General features: G+C 45.1%; 2 protein-coding genes across 2 annotated transcripts in view; one reads left to right on the top strand and one right to left on the bottom strand.

The window, feature by feature from the left end:
- The window catches only part of LOC115024008 (phosphofurin acidic cluster sorting protein 1-like), a 28,359-nt gene extending 16,211 nt beyond the window's left edge, over positions 1–12,148 (top strand). Inside the window, exons 2-8 of the mRNA XM_029455381.1 lie at positions 8,406–8,493; positions 8,848–8,937; positions 9,469–9,594; positions 11,028–11,172; positions 11,257–11,348; positions 11,959–12,036; positions 12,134–12,148. Coding sequence (XP_029311241.1) covers positions 8,406–8,493; positions 8,848–8,937; positions 9,469–9,594; positions 11,028–11,172; positions 11,257–11,348; positions 11,959–12,036; positions 12,134–12,148 — 634 coding nt within the window. The remainder of the gene's footprint in view (positions 1–8,405; positions 8,494–8,847; positions 8,938–9,468; positions 9,595–11,027; positions 11,173–11,256; positions 11,349–11,958; positions 12,037–12,133) is intronic.
- A 483-nt stretch (positions 12,149–12,631) lies between these two features.
- On the bottom strand, positions 12,632–16,574 carry LOC115024007 (phosphofurin acidic cluster sorting protein 1-like). The gene is made up of 9 exons (XM_029455380.1): positions 16,562–16,574; positions 16,399–16,490; positions 15,332–15,492; positions 14,795–14,888; positions 14,000–14,083; positions 13,623–13,744; positions 13,320–13,455; positions 12,861–12,965; positions 12,632–12,736 (listed from the first exon to the last, which is right to left on the bottom strand). The coding sequence occupies exons 1-9, from the start codon at positions 16,572–16,574 to the stop codon at positions 12,632–12,634; spliced, it is 912 nt and encodes a 303-aa protein (XP_029311240.1).
- Between the last annotated feature and the right edge of the window lie 820 nt (positions 16,575–17,394).

Raw genomic sequence — 17,394 nt, 5'->3', positions numbered from 1 at the left:
ACAGAGCCTCTTATGTCGTAAACACAAAAGCCTTTCCTCACTAATACTGTTTGCATGACCGTTCTGCTGTATTGCCTATTCATTCTCATGTTACTGGAGCATTAGTCTGCTGCACCACTGTGGGCCTCACTGGAGTCTGACTGCTGATGTGACCAGCATGCTAATCATGTGTAAGATGAGGCTCGGGAGGTATACACACACACACACACACACACACACACACCTACAGTACACATGCGCACTCTTCTAGCTCTTAATTTCGGTCCGACCCCATCTCCAGACATAACACAATTTCCCTCTCGGCCATCTAACGCCTCATCATCTCTCCCTTCCCCACACTGTAAGCCCCGCCCTGTCCAGCTTCTCATTAGCTGCCACAGAGCTGTCAGAGGGTCATGGATGAGAAGGAGAGCAGACTGCAGAGCTTTATGACTCATTCTGCTGTGCAGGCGAGTTTTGCCCCTATAAAGGTGGTTTCAATTGAAATGGAGGCAACCTCAGGTCATCTCCGTTTGGGGGAGAAATTTGAGTTAATGCGACCATGAAAATGCTTTTCAACCAGTGACTTCCACCAAGAGCCTCGGCGAGTGTGCCAAGTGTTGATGGCTGTAACATTCAGAAGTGTCTTCCTAGCCTCTGCAGTATAATGCTAATGCTGCATTGTTCCATGTTGGCAGAATGGGAAGAACAGGGAAATAGCTTTTGTGCGTCGATCTTCTCTCGTAAAACGCACGCTGAGGGCTTGAGATCTGTTTTCAGGCTAATTATTCTATTTACATCTTAATATAAAAGCAAGAAGAGGAAAAATAAAAAGATTCATCGCCACTCTGCCAAACTGTTGACATCTTTACAGGCTGTCTCCACTCAGCCGAGAGCTATTTTAAGTCTGTTGTTAGTGAGGAACCAAATGCTTGTTATTTTTACCGCCTGTGAGGGTGCAAACTACCAGATATTGTTGACTCTTCCTTCCACTCTTTCTTCTATTCTTTCTCTCTCTTGTTCTGTCTTTACACAGCGATTTCCTGCTTGTGTGTGTGTGTGTGTGTGTGTGTGTGTGTGTGTGTGTGTGTGTGTGTGTGTGTGTGTGTGTGTGTGTGTGTGTGTGTGTGTGTGTGTGTGTGTGTGTGTGTGTGTGTGTGTGTGTGTGCGCTCTGGATTTCATGCAGAAGTTGCCTTGTGTGTAGCACATTTGTCTTTTGTGCCTTAGAGTGTCAGAGGTCAGTGTGTGGAGACTGATGATAAGCTTATTGAGGACCTTGGGATCAAAAAAGCCCCCATGTGAGGTTTTAAGCCACACACACACACACACACACACACACACACACACACACAGATCAAAGTCTAAAGTGTGTCAGTATTGGATCACCTGGTTTTTGGGGTTTGGAAACTATAAACCTTCGTCTGTATGTAGGTTGGTTATTTTTTTCCCCTTTTCAAAAAAGTGTGTGTGTGTGTATCCGTGTGTGAAGGACACTGAGCTCGCCCATAAATCTAGCAGGATCCGAGCGAATGAGGAGTTTGAAATAGGGTTTGGCTGACTTTACTTCAAGTGCTGACACTGAAACGCACACAAACACACACTGATCACATTCTGCTGTTTGTGTTGTTCCTGACACATTAAGTGCAATGTTGCCAGTTTGTATTCTGTCCAGAGTCCTCCGTCGCATGTCCGCCCTCTTTCTCCCGTGTTTCCTGTCCTTACTGTCAATAAAGGCTCTTCAGTTTAACTGTCAAAACAAATGTTTTTTCTGTTCCCTCTGCGTCATTGTCCTCAGAACAACACACGATGACGGTTTTAGACTGAAGAGCAGCACGAGTGGTAGCTCTGCTGTGCGCCAACTGAGCCATTGTTGTTCTAGCTTTAGTCTACAAAGTTTCATACGTCTGGTGTTGTCTTGAAACTTGGCTGAATATGCTGCCGGTAATTGGGCAGAAACATGTCTTCTTTTGTATTATCTAAGTATTGTTGTGGCGTTGCGGTTAAGCAGACACTTCTTTGTCTTCCTTGAAGGAACTGGAAGTGTAGACAAATGACCACATTGTTGTAATTCATGTTGGGTGAGTTAGTTCAATTCACGCTTCGTTATCATTGCACACTTTTCTTTTCACTTTCACGTTAAAACAAAATGAGTCATTAAGGTTTTATGATATAAATGCGCAAAAGGTGGCACACAGGTCGTTGTTTTTAGCATCATTTTCGGTATGTATGCGACTGCGAAGACGTTATTATGTGATCTATATATTCATATAGTGGACAATTATGTTTATTAATATCATGATATTGATTTCAGCTGCTACAAATATTGTAGCTTTTGTATCCGCTGATATATTCAAATACTTCCAGGTGAATGTTTTTGCATCTTGATGCTTTTAATTCCCATTTTATTTAGCGAAATATTTCAAATTCATTGGCCTGGAGCCGGTATCGTTTCAGAATATGGTTTCTCTCCTGCACGAGATGGTGGATCTCACCGTGTCCGTTGTTCGGTCTCCAAAAGGAGTGTTTTCCCCAGCTGTGTGTCGGACACAGACTAATCCATGATAATGAGTTTGGAGAAGAGGTGCAGGATCTAATGATGAAGGAGGGTAGGACTCTTACTCTTTCTGTCAGCGACGGCACCGGCGCTGCAATTGATCACAATTACCGGAGGGAGGAGAGGGACGCCACGTTATTTAAGAGAGGAGGTGGGGGCGTGGTGAGAAGAGTTACCGTTACGTTAGGGCGGCGAAGGAGAGGAAGAAGACGGGCGATGAGGGGAAGGATAAAAGAAGTGAGGATAAAGGGACGTATTGAGTCGGGAAGTTAAGATTATTAAAGGTGAAAAGCTGAGGGACGGAAATAGAGTGCGAAGCGTGAAGGTCGGTGGGAGGATCGTTTTCCCTCTGTGCTGTGTAAATGGCATGTTGTCTGGCTTTTATGACACGGCAAGGTCACACCCCCCGTGACTGACTGTCAAGGGAACCAGAGGCACCTTCCTCCTTAAAGCCACAGGCAGTCACACACACACCACAGGTCTTCAACAGGAAATTGTTTGTAGATGAAGCAAATGTTTTCAATGAAAAATATATTAATTTCTTTGCACATTCACCCCCCCTTGTTTGAATACCGCTGCAGTAGGGGGTCCCTGCTCCATGCTGCACCAGTTTGGGGGTCCTTGGTCTGAAAAACGTTGAAGACCCCTGATTTAGACGTTCATTGTTCTGTGATCTCCAAATGTCTCGACGTTTGTATTCTTACATTTCTCATCATTTGCATCATGAGGAAATCAAACGCTTCGTTCTTTTGGCGAGCCTCCGTCTGTAGTTTAAACTCACCCGGCGCTGAAGTGATGAGTCAATGACTGGATTAGTTGCTTGGCAGGAAATTCATCGTCAACATTTTGATGAACTCTTAATCATCAAGCAACAACATTGGCTGGTTCTATCTTCTCAAATGTTTGAAGTTTCTGCCGAGTTTTTCACACATTTTTGATATTCAATACTTTTTCCTGATGTTCTTTTTGAGATGTGCAACCATTTTATTTTTTACACACTAAACATTAATCAATAAATTGGAAAACACGACAGATAAATCGTGTGTGTGTGTGTGTGTGTGTGTGTGTGTGTGTGTGTGTGTGTGTGTGTGTGTGTGTGTGTGTGTGTGTGTGTGTGTGTGTGTGTGTGTGTGTGTGTGTGTGTGTGTGCATTTGCCGTCTTTGACAGATGTGTTGTCTTCCTTTGAAGACTGACCTTTCCAGAATGTCAGAGGTCGGTCTTCCCACCGACATTATTGAGCCGTTCTCCACCTCCGTCAGCTCCCTCCTTTCATCCACCCGAGCCTTCTTCTTCTCTTCAACTAATAAAGCATTAAATAGAAGCGGATGCTGGGAAAACACGTGTCCTTGTAAGCCAGAGGGGCATTAAACATTTATTTAGTGGTGGTGAGTCAGACAGGAGGTCTTCTCCAGTTGGTCCATAAAGAACACACTGTTCCTCTCCACACACACCAACACCAAGACGACAACGTAAGAGTCGTCTTGTACCTGTTTGTGAAGGAGGTTTTCAAAGCCTGATATCCTCATTGTTGTCATGTTCCCAGCTGTTTGAATCAACAAACACAACAAAACAAAATCCAAATCAAGCCCGTGGGTTTGGCTGAGACGATAATGTATTGTGCACTCCTGCAGTAAACTTCATTGGAACTAGAGCGAAATTAGAAGAAGTGAAACTAATGTGTTGTGAGGAATAATGTGTCAACACAGTAATGCATTTTATAGCCAGCAGCCATTAGAGGAACTGCAACTTGAGGCACTTCCACATCGGCTTTAACGTTCACTTGTGGGGGCTGCGGCTTGCTCCAGACATTATCGATATCGATCATGTGTCGTCGAGCACACTGGAACAGGAAAGCTGTTCCTCTGATCTCACATTCACTATATATCTATTTAGAGACCGATGGATGGGATACTGTGACGGGCATCGATAATTCAATTAATTGTTAGTTGCGGCCCAAATCGTACATACGCTGTTTCAGCTGTCAGAACTACTCTCTAGATAACAAATTGTGTATTGATCCGCCACTGAAAGTAGTCCCCAAATAAATGCATTTACTCCTGTTTGAGTCACGCTCGCTAAAAACTACAGCGCTAAACGTAGATCCTTTTGGGTATTAATCAACATCCTGGCATAGTGAGAATCCCTAAAAGACAAATTGGTTTGTTGTGTTTCCCATTATGCATTGCAGCCTATAATTATATCCCAGCTGTTTCAGTGTAGCAGCAGAATTGTTATTATTTGTGCAAGACAAATCGACGCCGTGCGCCCCATTTTCCCATTCCTTTCTGAACAATCGAAGGTGTTGTTTCCTAGTTCCTGTACGGCTCCTTGCCGTCACACTTTGGTGTGTTTTTCACTCTTGTCTGTTCATTTGTTGAGATTGATAATAATGTGCAGTGACCGTCAAGGAGACGGGCCAGAGAAGTGAGAACTGGAGCGGAGAGTGCTGTGACTATGTGGCAGTCGAGGGTGGAGCTGTTTTATTTTAAGCATTTGGCTAAATGTCTCATCCAGGAGGGATCTTTACAGTAGTTAAGCGTCTCAGGACCATCGTTTCCACTCCTATCGTAATGTTTCTTTGTCGTGCGGCTAATAGTCGTAGCTGTTTTAAGAAGATGTGTGATCCTTAACCTAATAGTGGAAGAGACCGAGTGCAACGCAAACCCAGCACGACGCTCTAATGGAAGGCTTGTGTTACAGCCGAGTACAGAGGTAGTAATGCACAATTCCCACCGGCACTTGCATCCATTTACTGAGCAACTATGAAGTACAGCTCGTCTATTTACTCCCAGTGTGTATCTCAAGGGGGGGATTTTGAATTTGTTGTATCATGCAAGTACTAATCCACTGAGCAGTTGATTAAGAGACAGGTTTTCTCCATCGCTGCAGCACATTTACAGGTTCTTAGAGTTCTAGCTTGATGCTGTGTAGATTTGAGCACCATCAGCGAGCACCATCGGTGTGACATCTCGTTTTAGTTTTGATTTATCACCCTCGGGGCTCGAGGAGTTTTAGGACCCTCCAGAAGCCATAACCTACAGCTATGATGTCCGAAGATGAAGTCCCCGGCGGTGTCATAAACATCAGTGTCTCGTCAGCTCTGTGATTGATCGCACTCTGTGAGCGGAACGCTACCGAGCAGGTACAGACCAATGATCTCCTTCTGATGTGCGCCAGCTGCCAAGATTGACATCATACAAAACGTCCTCTTAGATCCCCCCCCCTTGAAAGAAGTGTTACAGTGTAAGGGATGTAATCCGCTGAGACATGGGCTCAAATTTAAACAATCGATTGACGATTGAGTTATCGTTTTTAAGTGATTTTGTCAAAGACATCCTCTTGTTTCAGCCTCTCAGTTGAAGGATTTGCTGCATTTCTTTATGTGAAGTTGGCTTTTTAAAGGTCTGTTTTTGACCTTTATCCTTTCTCCTTTTAAAGGGCACATCTCATGTTCATTTTCACATTCATACTTGTATTTAAGGTTTCCACTACAACATGTTTACATGCTTTTAATGTTTAAAAAACACATTATTTTTCTCGTACTGCCTGCCTGAATGTAGCCGTTTTCACACTTTTGTCTGAAACGCTTGATTTTGGAACGCAACAGTGCCAAAGCCACACCTTCCAGTTCACCTGCAAGCGTGGCTGTCTTCCAGTCTGACCGTCTCACCCCTTCTGCCCCATCCATTCCCCCCCTAATGGCTTACCTCACGCGCTTCAGTCTCATCCCAAATCGAGCCCTGGCACCCGGCCTCTTCGGCCTCCTCTCCACCTTGATCCACTCCACTCAGATCCAGCAGGTGTAAGCAAAAGCTTGCCCCCCCCCCCCCCCCCCCCCGTTTCTTTCTATCAGAGGAGAAGAAATTGATTTGTTTTTATTCATAGGTTCAGCTTCCCCCTGGCACAATTTGATCTGGTGCAGGAAGCCTTGGGGCCGAGCAGGAGTGTTACAGTGGTTGCATCAGCAGTCGGGGCACATGTCCATTTTTGAGCGTTGGGATGGAAGCGGGGAAAGGAAGATGAAAGGCAGCGAGTGGAGGGAAGGTCCAGGTGAGATGAGAGGCAGTGGAGGGCGAGGAGAGGTGTGTCTGCCTTTAATCTTTATAGTTGTTATTCAAGGTTGCATTAGAAGTTTCAGTGTGTATACCCGTGTATCAGCACTTCTCCCTGTCCTGCCTGGACTACTGATCTAAGTAGAGCTTGGTCGCTTTTCATTTTTGATCATGTGGATTTCTTTTTCTCTTTTTGTTCAGTCACACAAATCACAGTGATATTAGTAAAGTCCTAATAACTGGGCCTTTACTGCTGATCTATTGGTTTTCTTTAGCTGCTTTATGTACAGTACATGGGCCCTTGTAGTTAAATATGACGAATGCGTGTTGTATTCTCCTCTTTTGAATATAATAGTATTTTTTTTCCTTTGTCCGACAGTTAATCTCTTACTCACACATTGTGTCAGCCTCTTTCAGATGTCTCTCTGTTGACATGCCCCTACATCTCTCCTGCTCCCCCCTCTCTGTTCTTTCTTGTCTGGCTTGCTCTCTGTATTCATCGGCGTCTCTTCCCTCCCTGTGTCTCTCTTCTCCTTTTCTCTGTCTGGGTCCTTTGTCAGCCTGTCTGTCTTTTTCCTGCACGTCATTCTTTCACAGAATATTCTATATCTATCTGTATTTTCTCTTTTGTTTTCTCACTATCTCTCTGAATCCCTCCAGGCAGCCCCTGCAGCTCTATTTTAGTGGTTCACTTTCTGTCTCTAAAGCCCCAAGTGATGAATTATTGAACACACTGACCCCTGGCTGCACAGCTGCTCTGTGTGTGTGTGTGTGTGTGTGTGTGTGTGTGTGTGTGTGTGTGTGTGTGTGTGTGTGTGTGTGTGTGTGTGTGTGTGTGTGTGTGTGTGTGTGTGTGTGTGTGTGTGTGTGTGTGTGTGTGTGTGTGTGTGTGTGTGTGTGTGTGTGTGTCTTTTCTCTGAATCCATTTCAGTTCTTTAAGTGCTTCTAGTCTTGTATGTGTTTCTGTGTGTGTACCTTGTATTTACCTACCGTAGTGGGCAGTTTGTGTGTGTGTGTGTGTGTGTGTTAGAGAAATACTTCACCCACAATATGACCATTTGTATATCAATACCTCTCCCCGCATGCTCAGCTTGTGCAGTTGACATTTTGTGGAGGAAATATTCCTTTAAGGGTTTTGGTAAAGTGTGCACATCGTACGCACACAAGCTTTTTTCCTCACAGTTCTCAAATTGAAGGCCGCGTCAATGTGTTATGTGTTTGTGTTGGCTTCAGTTGTAAGAATAGCAAAACATTTCCAATCCTATCGGGGCCGTAATTGAATCTTTTTTTAACAGCTTAAAACACAAAGCTATAAAAAGGCCTTTTCGAGTCACTCTTGATTTTATTTGTGCTTTTATTTGATGGTCCGCTGGAGAGACAGAAAGTGGAAATGAAGCAGAATGACATGAGCTGGTGCTTTTTTATGCTCTTACATGCCGTTGCAATAACACGCAGTGACTCCCCAGCAAAGCTCTTCATGCATCTTCAATCAGAAACAAACACACAACAACTAGAAGGGCACTTGGAGAGCGCAGACCTCCGCCAACGCCGCTTCCATAAGTGAAAAATAATGTAACAATGTGTCCGCCCTGTGACCCATGCGACACCCTTCCAAAAGAAACCATCAAACCGAACCGAAAACATAACCTCCGTGGCCGAGCTAATAAAAGAAAGATGTTTTCAGAGCTTGTTGGCTGAAGCTGGCGGCTCAGCTCCGCAGGGAACAAACGGACCACTGATGGCGATCATGTTGCTTAAGAATCGGGGGAAAGCAGCAGGATGTCTTCTAATCCAAGTGTCCTTGTGTTTTGTCTACAGGCTGTTCAACCTGACTCTGAAGAAGCTGATCATGCTGAAGGAGCTGGATAAAGACCTCACCTCCGTGGTCATCGCCGTCAAACTGCAGGTACGAGATGGATCCATCGTCGGACACTGAAAACTAACCAAAAGGAACGAATAAAGTTCACCGTTAAACCAGCACCGGCTCTCTGTGTTCTCCCTCATCTCCATCCTGTCGATAATTGAAGAAAAACAACACATTGCTTGTGTTTCTTTTGTCACAAGACAATTTAAGACGTTTAAATTCCCCTTTAATTCTGTGGCTCCGCTCCCAGTTTCTGCTCCTTGGCTTGTTTTCACTTTTCACCATCTCCATCTTGTCTCATCTCAGTAAACCAATAAATAATCTGCTGTTCCTCGCACGTAAAACACTTAAAGCGGTTTTAATTCTTTTTCCTCCTCCTTTCTGTGGCCCACTCAGGGCTCCAAGCGGATCCTGCGCTCCAACGAGATCCTGCTGTCCTCGGCGGGACTGACGGAGACCGACCTGCAGCTCACCTTCTCCCTGCAGGTAAAGACAAAGGTTCAGTGGGGTCGGGTGCCTGTCAGTCAAAAGCTCACGGAAACTTTGATCTTGTCCTTCTTTCATCCAACAGAAACGTGCAGCATTAGACCCGAGCGTGCACTCGCGCAGCGTCCTACACCCACTACCTCGGTGCATTCAGGCCGAGCACGTTAATGTGATTCCCAGCAGGGTTTCTTCTGCTCTAAATCATCCTTTCCAATTTCCATGTTTCTAAATGCTGCTGAAAGGTCAGGGAGTTTCTCTCTCTGGATCTCAGCGAGTGCAGCGAGCCAGACATTATACATTATACATTTAACTTTCTCCAGCAGCAGCAGCAGCGCAGAGGAAGCCTATTAAAACCCTTAAAAGATCCTTAATGATGGGTTATGTCCCAGTGAGGATGTGACTAGGTGGAAGACGGGTTGGCGGGTGTGAACGCGTTGCGCAACGATCGGCCTGATTATCACGACCTAGGAGACAAAAGTCATCGCTCTGTCGGCTTCTGTGCGTGCACTTATGTGTATTTGTACCCCGCAGTACCCGCACTTCCTGAAGAGGGACGCCAACAAGCTTCAGATCATGCTGCAGCGGCGGAAGCGATACAAGAACCGGACCATCCTGGGCTACAAGACCCTCGCCCTGGGACTCATCAACATGGCCGAGGTAAGGTCCATTCTTGCGTGTTTCTCCTTTTTATCATTCGGAAGCTTTTTCTCAGCGCTGACCTTCGTGTCACCTTCATCCAAACTCAAGACTATTCTGTTGCTCAGTCTTTGGCCTGCTGCCGGTCCCAGGCGGCCTCTGAATGTAAAATAAAGTCCAACTGTGTTCATGAAGCTCTTTCGGTAGACAGGTTGTGCTTCGCAGAGGGCAAAGGACACGAGTGCAGACTCGTCCGCATGATGGGCTCAAACTCATTCCCTTCACAGGCGCAGAGGAAGTCTGAACTCTGCCCAAGAGCTGTTTGTGTGACGCGGACACGCTCGGGTTCTCAGTTCCGAGAGTCCCGTCAGAAGTCACGAAGAAATGTCGTTCTGATGGCGCTTCTTTAATACAACGTGTAGTTTTCCACCGACTCGTCAGGATGAACTGCTGCATGCTCTGCCTAGAAACCCGAGCTGGCACAGAGTGACTGTTTTATCCAGACCAAAAGCCCCCAAAAACTATTTATATGATTTGAAAACAAGCAGCAGTTCCTCAGATTTGAAAAGCTTGAAGCAGCACTTTTGCTTGACAAACGATTTCCAAAATAGTTGATTCATTTCCTTCCGAATGACTCAATCGACGATCCAGCTCGAGTTTCTCCTACAAACCTCCGCTGTGGGTGCAGATTGGTGAGCCATTTCACAGCGACCGGCGCTCTGTGTGAGCGTGAACATGGCGGTAAAGTGATGCGCCCGACAGCAGGATATATTTTACACCCATGTGCTCATGAATCCAGCTAGTTTCAGGTGTGTGAAGTCACCGGGGGAGGGAAATCCTCATGGAAATCCTCTAATGTTAAAACTGGCTGTTACTTTTACGAGCACCATAAAGTCATCGCTAAAGAATATTATTTTACGAGGAATACATGTGAGAATGACGGGGTCTAAAATTAATTTATCGGTTAAAATGAGCGGCTGCAGAAAGCTTTGAGCTAGCAGCAGGTTAGCTGAACCTCAGCCAAGCGTATGGACGTACAGCAGTAAGGTCTCCTCTTTAATGTGTGGCTCAGGCTGTCTCCATAAGAAGCTGCTCAGACTTCATTAACTCTGCGAGTGTGACTGGACTGCTGAGAGAGGCTGGATGTCACTCCATTAGATGCACACACACACACACACACACAGGAGACGTGATGCCGCTGTTTGCTGCAGAGAAATGGCTTTGTTTGCCTCGTATCTCCTTCAGCCTCGTTTCCCTTCCTCTTCTCAACATGTGATTGTCGTCTGTCCTCACTTCTTCTCGCTCGTGTGTCTCTCTTCCTCCTCCTTTCCCTTAAAGCTGTTTAAATCAAGTGCAGTGTTTATCGCTGCTGTGTGCAGGAGGTAGACGTTTATGAATCCTTTTTTCTTTCCCCCCCCTTCGATAATTACCTTGTTTCCATTTTCTACGTCCAGGTGATGCAGCACCCGAGCGAGGGGGCCCAGGTCCTCGGGCTCCACAGCCAGCTGAAGGACGCCTCGGTGCCCGTCGCTGAGATCAGAGTCTACTCTCTGTCCAGCCAGCCCATCGACCACGAGGGACCCAAAGCAAAGATGTCTGGTGAGCCCGTCATCTCGCCACAGCTGTCCCCTCTCTCCTCTCTGCGTCTGTCCTCCTCCCCTCAACTGTCCTCTGTCTCTGCAGATCGCTCTCCAGACATCGACAACTACTCCGAAGAGGAGGAAGAGAGCTACTCGTCAGAACAGGAAGGCAGCGACGACCCCATTCACGGACAGGTGTGTTTTTGGATGTGTTTAAACACACAGAAGCGTCTGCAGTGAGACGAGACACATCTGTCACTGCTGGTTTATAATTAGGATTGTGTTTGTGTAGTTCTGATCATCATAACGATACAGTCACCAAGTGATTTGCTTGAAAAGAAAAGTTCGACGGGTGTAGAAGCTTTAGAGAAGATGAAAAGATCAAATAAAAATGGCTCCCAAACATATAGTTTCTTATAAAAGACTCGTGCTTCAGTACACAACAGCTGGGCACTGAAGCTTCTATGAGCCCGCTACTCAAACAAGAGTAAATGATGCTTTTGTTGGGGGACTATTTTAAGCTGTGGATTAATACGCCTACATTTGCAGTAGTGCTTATCTGCTGCACCCGGACACTGTGCTGTTTGTGGATTGGATTACAGAGGATGCGTTGCCCATGTCACCAAGTACAACAGTGGAAGCTCACAGACTTAGTTAGTCGGATCAACTCATTGTTGCTTTTGGTCTTTTAATAGAATTTGTTGACAGTAGAAGAAGAAGAAGAAGAAGAATAAGAAGAATATCGCCTTTATGTTTTAAAACCCAAGTTATAATAACCCAGAGTTAACCTCTCCGTCTCTCTCAGTATCTATTTGACGAAGAAGATGAGGTGAGGAAGAAGAAGCCGAGGCGCAAGCTCCCTTCCAATGCCGCCATCACCAGAGTAAGAAACACTTCTCTCACCTCATCCACCCCCTCCCTCCCTCCCTCCCTCCCTCATCTATCTGTTTTCTATCTGTACCTTTTGTGTGTCTGTAAAGCAATTCGCTTTGTGAAAAATCATTTTTCAAATGAATTTGATTCGACTCGACTCTCCAGCCCTCGTCCTCATCGGCCTCTTGCCTCACCTCATTCAACCTCTCCTCCTCCCTCCCTCCCTCCTCCCTCCTCCCTCCCTCCTCCCTCCCTCCTCCCTCCCTCTTCTGTTGTTACTTTCTTTTTTATAAATCCGTTTTCTTCCTCTCACGTTCGATACATGTAATTCCAGCCTATTTGATAGGAGGAAAACGTTGAAGCAAATCTCCACAAGCACACACACACACACACACACACACACACACACACACACACACACACACACACACACACTCCGCAGGAACACAGATTAACACTCAGTCCTGTCAGAAACCCTGAAGATTATAATGGACCTGCAATTTGAGGTGTGTGTGTGTGTGTGTGTGTGTGTGTGTGTGTGTGTGTGTGTGTCTAGCTCAGCAGGTTATTAATGGAGCGCTCCTGTGGAGGTCTCACTGAGATTGTCACCGCTGCTCCCCAACACCACCGCCTGTGGATAACACGCGCACAAAATCACAATCATTTCTGCACTGCTTGAGTCTCTGGACCTGCAGCTGCTCTACAACATACTGCAACACACACACACACACACACACACACACACACACACACACACAGAGTAAGATGCATGGGGAAAAAGGGCCTGCACCCAATGTTATTGGGGAAATGCTTTGCACACACACACACACTTACCTGCCCCTGCCAGTCGGTGCCGTTGACCAAGATCAGGCTCTCTGGGAGCCCAGAGTCCGACAACAGAATCTGGTTCAGCTGGTCGTACACTACCTTCCTGAGGAGCTACACACACACACACCACACACACACACACACACACACACACACACACACACACACACACACACACACACACACACACACACACACACACATGAACTCCCCTACAGCAACACATTTACTCTTCAGATGACTCATCAGCAAATAAATAATTCATGTCTGAGCTCCAGGCGAGTCATAGATCATCACGATGCATTTGTGTTCTTCACTTTAGGGAAACTCTAAATGAGGAGGACGCAGAACAAAGGCAGCTTTTTACATTTTTAATAAAGAAACAGCGGGATCATTTATGTCCGTATGCTCGGTTAAAATGACGCCGTAGCTTGTGATACGATGGTGGAAAGGAGGAGACGTTACCGGCGTGCTGTGTCCCAGCTCCGGGGATCTCTCCGAGTCGGAGCTGTTGGTCCGTTCACTCAAAGGTTTGGACAGCTGCCTCTCCTTCATGGGAGTGCTGATGCGCTTCTGTCTGGGCGTGTGGCCTCCGTCCATCCTGAGGGAAGACACACACAGCGCGGTTAAATGGCATCATGGAGCTCCACAATATTCAAAAGGTATTAACTCATAATGTTAATTACAAACATAAATGCATTACAAATATTCAAATTAAACAAAAACAATCTCACAGTTTGTCCTCTTGTGTCTTTTGTAATGTGTTACCTTGGAGACGGCATTGCCTGGGTTTCACTTTTGCTGCTTTTCAGAGGTGTACGGGGTTTCTCTGCCACCGACACCGTGATGTAGGGGCCCACCTCAGCGAACAGCTCCTGATCCGTTAGCTCCTAAACACACACACACACACACACACACACACACACACACACATTGAGAGACTGTCTGTGTCAGACAAAGGAGATACTGGCAATCCTAAAGCCATCTTCTCCGACACCCTTTCTTCTGTTCCCTCCGTCGCTCTCGATCTGTCTCACTTAGCGAATCTCCCCTCGGAGGGACATTAACAAAGATCATTAACTCTCTCTCCTTCACACACACACACACACACACACACACACACACACACACGATACGAGTCATACCAGAGTGTCGGTCTCAGACAGGGCCTCCTCCAGGTTGCGGCTGCGAGAGAGCTTCATCTTCTCTATAGGAGGCTGCTCCCCCTGCTGGAGAGACGAGGGAGCGGCAGTCAGCAGACGGACTTAATGAGACTCGAGAGTCACTCCATAAAAAGTCATTATGCAGCGACGGAAAAGAAAGGAAACATCTCAACCATCGAACACAACAGCAGTGATCTCCAAAAGATCTTTACTGAAACGAAAGCAGACGTTTCCACTAGAAACATCTTTTTGGGAAGTGTGCAAACACCGGTCCCGACCCTAAAAGGCTCACTGCAGCATTACTGTGAAGGAAGGAACTGCAGCAGTTTGAATCCATTCAGCTCGGCGAGATTAAACACTTTTTAAATCGAGCAGATGGCGCCCGTCAAAGAGCTATTGGATTTCTGCTCCATTACGGAAACGTTTCTGAAATGTTTGTATGTGCACCTGCTGGGCTATTCTCACCGGCTACAGATTCTGGAAGTCTACGCCGTCGATGCAGAGTCACATGTTGCATTTATTCCTTCTCGGATTGCTTCATTTATTAATAATGTTTAAGGTTAAGGTGCAACACGGTCATAGGTGTGCATGTGTGTGTATTGCACCTGTGACCGAGGTCGTTTGAACTCTAGTCCAAATTCACACGTCCTTCGGGAACAATAAAGTTTTACTGCACTCAGGTTTTCTGGAGCGCCACACGAACGCCCCACAGCTCACATAAGTGAAATTCCTGCTGATGCCGCAGCTGCTGCTTCCTCGTGGATCGGAGTTACTCACCGGGCTGAAAGTGTCTCGACCCAAACTGCCTTTGCTGTTCAGACTGCCGATCTCCGTCTGGGAGCTGGACTGGGACATTCCCTCGAAGAAGGGCCTGAACGAGACAGAGACAGAGGAAAACAAAATGTGTTTAGGCCTTTAATAAACCTGAACAGCGCTTTGACAGGCACAAAGAAACAGGAAGTAGAAAAGAGCCGTCAGAGCCACATTTATTTATATTGCTCCTTTGCTTTATTTGAATATTTTGAGGCAAAATTGGGACCGAGATCACAAGAAAAGGACTAGAAATAAGTTAGACGAGGCATTTAAAAATAGATTATCTGTGACTGTCATGCCTTTTTCTCATTCTGGTTCATGTAAACCTCAAATAAACTTTAATATATGACTACAACGAGCAGTTTCCACCAGCAGAGGGAGCTCTGAATTGTCAACGGTGAGTCCTATAAGTGTTTGCATGTCAAGCGTGCTGCACCAAAGTGTAGGTGAAGCGGTGCATACGTCTACTCTAGAGACTATGATCTGTGTCCGCGCTGCTACCTTAGCTTAGGTTTGGGCGTGCTGAGGATGCTGTCGGTCTCCTCCATCTCCGGCCCACTGTCGCTGGGGTTGTACATCTCCAGGCTGTCGTAGAGCTCGTCCAGATCCTCCTCCACCTCCTGGATCTGCTCCCTCGACACATGCTCCAGGCCAAAACCGACCTAGACGAGACACAGAGACGCGTGACCGAGTGTACAAACTGGCCATGCAGCTCTGATCAGCTCTGTTTACACATATAGACGCTATAAAAACAGCTTTTCCTGTTGACATCAACATTTAGCCACGAGGCTCTGCAACTGTTTTTACAACCAGATGATAGAATTAAAACCGACGGGACAGGAGAGATCAAGCTACGGGCAAAAGCAAAGAAATACAGAACTAATGAGTTATTAAAGAATAATAATATTAAAAGAATTTGAAAAAATAGAATATATATTTTCTTTTCTCAAATTCTTTTATTATTATTATTTTTTAATATATATAAAATTGTAATATATTTTAATATATATAAATATATATTAAAAAATATATATATAAAAAACTAAATATATATATAGTTTTTATATAAATATATATATAGTTTTTATATAAATATATATATAGTTTTTATATAAATATATATATAGTTTTTATATAAATATATATATATATAGTTTTTATATAAATATATATATAGTTTTTATATAAATATATATATAGTTTTTATATAAATATATATATAAATATAAATATAAATATATATAAATAAATAAATAAATAAATAAATATTAAAAAAAATATATATATATAGCTCTCTCTTTCTTTCAGATGTGTGAGCAGTGTGAGATCAAACACCCACCTTCTGGTGCAATGACTCCAGAATCACATAAAACACATTTCTGTTCTATTTTAATTCCACAATGTTTACCGTTTCAGCTGATTCTCAGTTGTTCTGCCACATCTCTCCCACACACACCTCTCTGTGTCTTCAAAGCTACCTCGGGAATACATGTCGACTTCAGCAGCGACCTCTGAAGCAAATACACGCTCTGAATGTGGAAGTGTGTGATAAAAGCTGAAGCACCTACCTCATCAGTGACTTTAAACCTTTTCAGCAAGGCGACAAACTTCTGCTTGATGTTGGGTTGCTGTGGAGAGAGAACGAGGACAACATGAGACGCTCAGGAGATGGATGCTCATGCTTCTGTGTGTGAGGGAGGGAGGGGAGGCACGGCGCAGACGGATGGATACGCAACCAGGACATGTCACATAAAGTGTTATCTCGGCAGATGTTTCTGTGCATTTTATATCTCGTGCCATTAAAGTGGAATCTGTGAGAGCGTTTGTTTATTAGGGTTGTCAGGTCGACGCCCCCAATCGCAGCTGTCTGCCAGATTTATTTAACTAGCCGAGTGTTTTGAAAAGGAAGGTACAGTGCATGTCAAATGTATTAAACATGACTCAAGGTTTTCTTGAATTTGATTCCTCTGTAATCCTATTAATAAACCATCTTCCTACAGGAGGGAAATATTTGGATGCGTGGGAACAAAGTTAAAACAAAGATGCTCCTTTTGTCAAAATCGGGTGGTTTTTTTTCTTTCTTTTAAACAATCATCTTTGAGCAAAGCTTCCATCAGCAACATAAGTGGATGTCTGAGTGGCTGCGGGAAGCTGTTGTGTGTTGGAGGGTGTGTGTGTGTGTGTGTGTGTGTGTGCCAACTGCAGTACAAGACAGAGGGTCTGTTGTAATGGCTTTTGAGTGTGTGCTTCTACTCAAGCAGTGCAGAAATGATTGTGATTTTGTGCGCGTGTTATCCACAGGCGGTGGTGTTGGGGAGCAGCGGTGACAATCTCAGTGAGACCTCCACAGGAGCGCTCCATTAATAACCTGCTGAGCTAGACACACACACACCACACACACACACCTCAAATTGCAGGTCCATTATTAATCTTCGGGTTTTCTGACAGGACTGAGTGTTAATCTGTGTTCCTGCGGAGTGTGTGTGTGTGTTGTGTGTGTGTGTGTGTGTGTGTGTGTGTGTGTGTGTGTGGTGTGCTTGTGGAGATTTGCTTCAACTTTTCCT

The sequence above is a fragment of the Cottoperca gobio genome, chromosome 18 (genome assembly GCF_900634415.1).
Source record: "Cottoperca gobio chromosome 18, fCotGob3.1, whole genome shotgun sequence".
NCBI classification, from domain to species: Eukaryota; Metazoa; Chordata; class Actinopteri; order Perciformes; family Bovichtidae; genus Cottoperca; species Cottoperca gobio.
Note: the sequence above shows the minus strand (reverse complement) of the source record. Positions and strands in the feature narration are given on the sequence as shown.